Consider the following 6,805-nt stretch of genomic DNA (forward strand, 5'->3'; position numbering starts at 1 on the left):
GGTAAGATTTGAGTTGAATATAATTTTGTATATTGGCATAATCTGAAAAACACTGCATATGAAAACAGAAAACTGCAGAATGACCTGCATATGTACAGTATAAGGTTTTCTCTAATTTCCTACAAGGCTTTAGAAAGCTCACTTGATTTCCCTGTATAAAAATCATTGTAAAGGACTGCAAGAAAGAAAGCTGAGTATTACAGGACCCGTAGTTGCAGGAATATACCTGGGGATCAGATCTTGGAAGTACTGGAATAAATTAAAATTTGAACTTACTGAACAAAATGTCCCAGACTGCACAGTGTAGCTCTGTCTATAATAGAGAATTCTGTGATTCTATTGGTAGTGACTGCAACTCCAAATTTCCTTAGTCATGAAAGTAGAGTATCTTATATAACTGCTGATATTAAGAAACAAGTAATACATTTTATGGGTGCTTTTTTTATCTAGCTAGTTAAGATGTAGAACCATTTAATGATAAATAATTTTAAATTCCCTTATAAAAAGTTACATTTACATTATTTTTTAGCTAAAATTAGCATATCGAAACCAATAAAAATAATAAATTATTTGTTTACTTATATCTATAATGTCAACAAATATATGCTGGTTTAAAAAATGCAAAAAATGCTGTTAAACGACACTGCCAGATTTTACAGATTGATTCAGCAACAGCTATCTTGTCTAGTCTAACATCACCATATTTCAAAAGTTGGTTCTTTTTAAGCATAAGAGTTGAAATAGGAGCTAGCCTAGCAATTCTGTCAGCTGTTGACTTCTGTACAGTGTGAAAGGGATAATAGTTACAAAAATAGGAATACATGTAAATAGTTACTTTGGAGCAGATACTTTTCAGGTACAGTATCTGCAGTCTTCTTACACCTGTACAGACTTTGCAGAGTGGAACATTCTGAACTTTTTAAGAAGAAAATCTGGAGCCACAGAGCTTAGTTGAGCTTTCCTTTAGTAACCACCATTTCATTTCACAGAAGTAATAAACCAAGAATAATTGCATGTGAAATTTCAATTCACTTAATAGCTTGTGTAACATTGATTTTTAAAACTATAGCTCCTGCAATAGTTACAAGCATTCTAGGACAGTGAGAGCATTAGGGACAGTAGGTTCTGGCTTTCTGTCCAAATTTTCTTAAGTACTGTGGAGATGAAGTACATTGTGCTTTCATTTGAACTTACTTGTGCTTTTAAAATGCTTTTAAAATATATTTGACCAACAATTTGTGAACCTTCCTTTTTCCCCACTAAGTATGCAGGCATTTGTTTTCATTATCTTTGATACTGTATTTCTCCTAGGAATACCCAGTGAGATGTTAAATCATCCAAACTACTTTTGGATGCTGTTGTTTTGTTTGGGGTATTTTGGGGGTGGGGGGGGTAAAGTTCCGTTCAACAAAAACATTCAACTTCTTTCCTTTATATCAGGAAACAAAGTTAATTAAGACTCCAATTATTAATATCACTGTTTTTCTTGGTCACATGAGATTTGATTTAATGACTGCCTATCAAATTCTCATGGAAATAGCAATTCAGTAGAACTTCAGATCCTATAATTCATTGAGAGTTAAGGATTAAGATGATTTCATGGGTATTTATTTTTCTATTTCCTTTGATACTTTTTCATATTTAAAATTTATTCTGCAGGTACCAGCCTGGTGGAAGATACCTGTCAATGTCTCGAAGCCAAATGTTTGATGATGTCTAAACTTCTCAAAGCTAAAGAAAATTAGTGGAAATCTATTTCCTACTCATTGCTTGGAAAATACTGTATTTATGATATATCACTGAACCAGAAAAGACGATTTTTGTTTAAAAAAAGAATATGAAGGAACAACTATTTTGGAAATGCACCTGTATGATAACTTTACTACTTATGACAAGAGTATGTTTCTTCTACTGTAGATATTGTTGTGCATCAGTGTGGGCTTTTGTGTCATGAGCAAAAAGATAAAACTGTTAATTAAGTTAATAAAGGGTAAACTTAATAAATAGACCCAAGATTCAACTTGAACTGTAACACTGTTTTAGGAAGGGGATATTTTGGAAGGAATCTTTTTGTATCTTACCAGATGCTGTGAGAGCATCTTAGTGCATCCAAAGTGCAGTTATATCTGTTACTATGATAAACAATTTCTATATTTTTTCTATTTGAACTTTATGCCTAGTCCAAAATCTGCAGAATTAAATTAAGCCTTCTTTTGGCTTCAGTGGTCTTTGAATCAGACCCTGTATAAACAGAAAGATTGAATGTCAGGCTGTTCTTCATAAAATCGTAAAATACATGTTCCAGTACTTAAAGGGTGACTACAGAGAAGGTGGAGACTCCCTCTTTACAAGGAGTCACATGGAAAAGACGAGGGATGATGGCTGTAGGTTACTTCTGGGGAGATTCTGATTGGACATGAGGAGAAATTTTCACAATGAGAACATTCAGCCGTTGAAATAATCTCCCCAGGGAAGTGATGGATTCTGCAACATTGGACACTGTTAAGATTCAGATGGACAGGGTGCTGAGCCATCTTGTCTAGACTGTGCTTTTACCAAGATAGCTTGGCTAGACGATCCTTGAGGTGGTATTCTATGATTTTATGAAAGTTGGTGGCATAAATTTTGGAGCAAGATGTATTGGTCAAGAAAGGCCATATTTTTTTTCTTTTCCAACATTATATGCAGATAAATGATTTTAGCATGTCTAAATAGCTGAAATTGAATATGGACCAGAGTTTCACTGTCACATGAGCATATGTGCAATACCAAGAATACATTATCGAAGATACAATGTCTGCTTAAGATTTTTACAGTTGAAAGTCTTGGCACACTAATGTTTTTGTAACTGTAAAAAGAAATATAATGTGAAAATTGAGTTAAATGCTGAAACATAATTTGCACACACCTCAGGCACGGCTTCAAATTATAGAGTATTTCTTTAAAAGAAGGGAAATGCATAGCATGACTAGAATATGGTAAACACTTTTAATGTCCCAAATGCCCTGGTTGCATTATTTATCTGTCTTTAAGGTGCCTGTATCTTGCAGTAAGTTGTTGCAAAAAGAATAATGCTTATTCAGTTGAATGCCATTCAAAAATGCCAATTATTAACAATGTAAAAAAGCTTCACATTAATTTCATTGGTGTAGATATAGTTTTAAACCGTAGTTGAACGAATTTTCAGATGTAATCATAAGGTAAAAGATGTGGTCAACTTCATGATATCTTTGGCAATTTGATTAATTTAAAATGTTGCTTTCTTGCAGTTTGTCTTAAGTCTTTACCACTTGGGAGTTTTCTTATGTGCTTATAAGTTATGTTGAAAACTGAAAGAGAACATGTTTCTATCATAAATTCTTTATCATGCTTAAAAAACAGACATCCCTTAAAGCAGCTAGGAATGAGTTATTCTGAAAAGTAAACTTTCATGAATGAGATGTTCTACTAATTTTTAAAAATAGTCTTTGTTTTCTGAAGTAATAGTTAATGGGAATCTAACTACCTCCTGTGATTTAGTGCGTGTGTTCTAATATTAGTGGTATTTGTAATGTATTGATTTGCCATTTTAAAACACTGACTTGTTACTATGAAGGAGAAAAAAATACACTTTTTGTATAGAAATAATTATATTAATAAATTGGGAGGCATAAAATAATTGTCAGTTCTGTTCTTAGGTGAATACACTTAACAACAGCCATGCCCACGTGTATTCAAGTTCATACAATTTCTGATTGCCTGTAAGAGAGCACTTAGTTTGGGTATTTTGTGTATTGTAAAAGCTTGATCAAAATCTTGTGGCTGTATCAGGGATGGGAAGTTGAGAAAATGAGACTCCCTCTATTCAGACTGTTCTTTAGCAACTTTATGTTAGCACCTGTTTAGTTTATTTTAGATCTAAGCAAAAATGCTATCCTGAATTTGACCTTACATGAAAGGAGTTGTATGTGTTCTTGGACATCCATCCACATGAATGTTATTAGACTTGATATTTCTGTTTTTAAAATTTGTATCTCATTTAATTGCCCAAAAGTTTATTTGTAAAAATCTTTGGATGAAATAAGGTTAAAGTTCTTTGTTTAACTCTTGAAATGTTACTACAAAGGGATCTATTTCAGTGCTGATGGAAAAATTATAGAAGGAATGTTTGTTTTTCTGAATGCTTGTGAAGTATCTTTACCTAGCCCCTGGTGACTTCAGAGAGTTGGATCGAGCCTTCTTGAGTCCTGTTGGTTTTTTTTTTTCCCCTCTCAGAATCAGTAGAGTGGCTGGAAACAGAATTTTCAGTGGAAACTTGGTCAGGATTTTATATACAAAAGCTAACTAGTCCCTGGTGTAAGCCCTCTGTGCAGGTTTTTTGGGGATACAATAATTGGCAGAGTTGACTGTATAAATTAATGGCAGTGGGATTTCAGTTGCTAACATAGAAATTCTGAGCTCATTGAGGTGGGAAGCCACTGACCTTTTTTTGATGTTGCAGTGGAGTAACCAGTGGCCGGTTTTTGGAAGCGTGGGAATTAGAGCTATGAAAATCTCTCAAGAGTTCTCCTCTGTGTTGCACCTGGAGATCCCTGATGTCACATGCTCCCTGGGTACTTAGTGTTTAAGTAAGGAGTTGATAAGTGAAGTCAGGTTTCATCCATAATGTTCCTTGCTGACTAACAGTTACTCTTGCTGTGTAGTTTTTAGGCCAATTAATCTAAAATGTGTTTTGAAAAGTAATTGATTTCATATGACTAAATCTGGAAGACTTTCAACAAAGAAATACAGAGTACAACTATAAAAAACATTGTAGAAATAAGGGATATGCCTGCACAGGATTTGCTGTGTGCTTGAGCTAGTTTTAAACTAGTTTGGTATACTGCTAGTATAAATAATGCAGCACTTGCTTGTGGGCTATCAACCTAAGGATTTATCCCACTCCAGAGAGGGGCTGGATGCCCTGTCCCTGGAAACATTCAAGGCCAGGTTGGACAGGGCTCTGAGCAACCTGATTTAGTTGAAGATGTCCCTGCTTATTGCAGGGGGTTGGAATTAGATGACCTTTAAAGGTCCCTTCCAACCCAAACCATTCCGTGATTCTATGATGATTCCCAGCCAGATTGCGGCAACTTTTGATGAGTTCTGTGCTACTATAGCTCTAGTCCTAACAGTACACAGCTAGAAAAAGTTAAAACTAGCTTTGGCATGTTTAAGCAGTGACTGTACTGTAAGATAATGGTGTTCTTGCATCACATTTGATGCTCCAGATTAGGTGATTTAAAATACAACTACCTTGCAAACTTTGGTTTTGGGAACTGAATATTGGCATATTTATTCTGTCAGTATATAGTTGTATTTATTTGCAGCTTAAGAATGCCAATTATGTATTTCTTTATTATTTCACTTTCTGAATTGCTGAGCAGTTAGGGCCTACTTCCATTTCATCATTATTTCCACAGTTTCTCTTCATCTGTGAACACCAAAAAAACCCAAAACACCAAAAAAGCTAACCACCACTTAAGTACAAATGTTTGCATATCTTCATCTTAAACTTTTAAACCAGTGAAAAGAATCCATGCAAGTTTTAATGAACTTTGAAAAGCAGGAGTGAAAACAGTTGCTACTTTAATACTGCATAGGTGTTGGATTTCTTAAAAAGGTATGGATAGCAAAAAGCTCCAGTCAAACTTACTACCACTACTACTTGATTTGTAGTTCTGTGTTTCCAGGCATTTAAAAATAGACATATTCTGATATCTGTATTGGGATGTGAGTACTCTGCATTCAGCTTAATAAAGGTTCATCTCTTAGCATTGAAGTGAGGGAGTCTTTTGATGAGGGAAGATAAAGGATATGCCACATGTAGTCTGTGCTAATAGTGACACTTTGAGCAAGCTGTGATGTATGTTATTATTTAGGTACGATAACATGTTAAGAAACAACAAACTACTGTAACTTACACTACTGGAAAAATCAGGGGATATAACCTTTTATTTTTGCAATCAAGCACTTGTAAAATAGTAATTAACAGTATTAATGGCAATGGCAGAAAGCTGCTATCTTTTCAATATTTATTCTTGCTATTTTAAAACATAACCATGACAATTATTTTTACTTATGAAGTAAATGATTACTCTGATTTTCTGCAATTATGATAATTCATGTTTTATTAAATTTATCTTGAATTACTGTAAATGTTACGTGAAAAATACAAAGTTTTGTTCCAGTTTTCATTATTGTTGTAATTACTTGTAATCTGAGGGGCATTTACAATACCAAATAGAGATCACTTTATGAAGGAAAACTTTATGAGACTTCTTAAAGAAATCTGACCTATTTATTACAGACAAATATGTGCATCTTAATGATTAACAAAAACACTGTTTAGGTTATATATTGTCTCCTAGCTTTTAATTTTTCTTTAACATTCAGAAAATGGTTAATTTTTTTCAGAGCAACTTATCTGTGAATCTTGCAATCTTTCTGAAACTTTTACATTCCTTTTCCCTAATGGGCTCTGCAGGAATATGTACTGCCTCATGGCAGTTCTCTAATGCTAGCTGTGCCTCTAATTAAGTAGTCTAGTCTGAAGCTGAGACACTCCTACACCATTTGATTATGCTAACAGAAACCTGGCATTCCTAGCAAAAAAAAAAGCACCTTGAACTAGATCCCTTTCTAATACATAAATTGCTGTTATTGATTATGTTGCATTATATTTGGTATCTTTTGTATCAGTCATATGGTAAGCACAATCAGATTTATTCTTTATTACAATGCACTGGAATGTATTCCTCGGCATGATTTTGTGTGCTTTGTGTTT

The 6,805-nt window shown here is 34.0% G+C and overlaps 1 protein-coding gene across 2 annotated transcripts in view; it reads left to right on the top strand.

Annotated features, from left to right (window-relative positions):
• Positions 1-3,483, top strand: part of LMBRD2 (LMBR1 domain containing 2) — a 40,697-nt gene extending 37,214 nt beyond the window's left edge. Inside the window, exon 18 of one of the 2 annotated variants that reach the window (XM_075740712.1) lies at positions 1,660-2,732. In XM_075740712.1, the coding sequence (XP_075596827.1) occupies positions 1,660-1,720 (61 nt within the window). In that variant the 3' untranslated portion in view covers positions 1,721-2,732. Of the gene's footprint in view, positions 1-1,659 lie in introns of both variants that reach the window. The other variant, XM_075740711.1, reaches the window with a different exon arrangement.
• The last annotated feature ends 3,322 nt before the right edge of the window (positions 3,484-6,805 follow it).

This window comes from Balearica regulorum, chromosome Z, assembly GCF_011004875.1.
Source record: "Balearica regulorum gibbericeps isolate bBalReg1 chromosome Z, bBalReg1.pri, whole genome shotgun sequence".
Classification (NCBI taxonomy): domain Eukaryota; kingdom Metazoa; phylum Chordata; class Aves; order Gruiformes; family Gruidae; genus Balearica; species Balearica regulorum.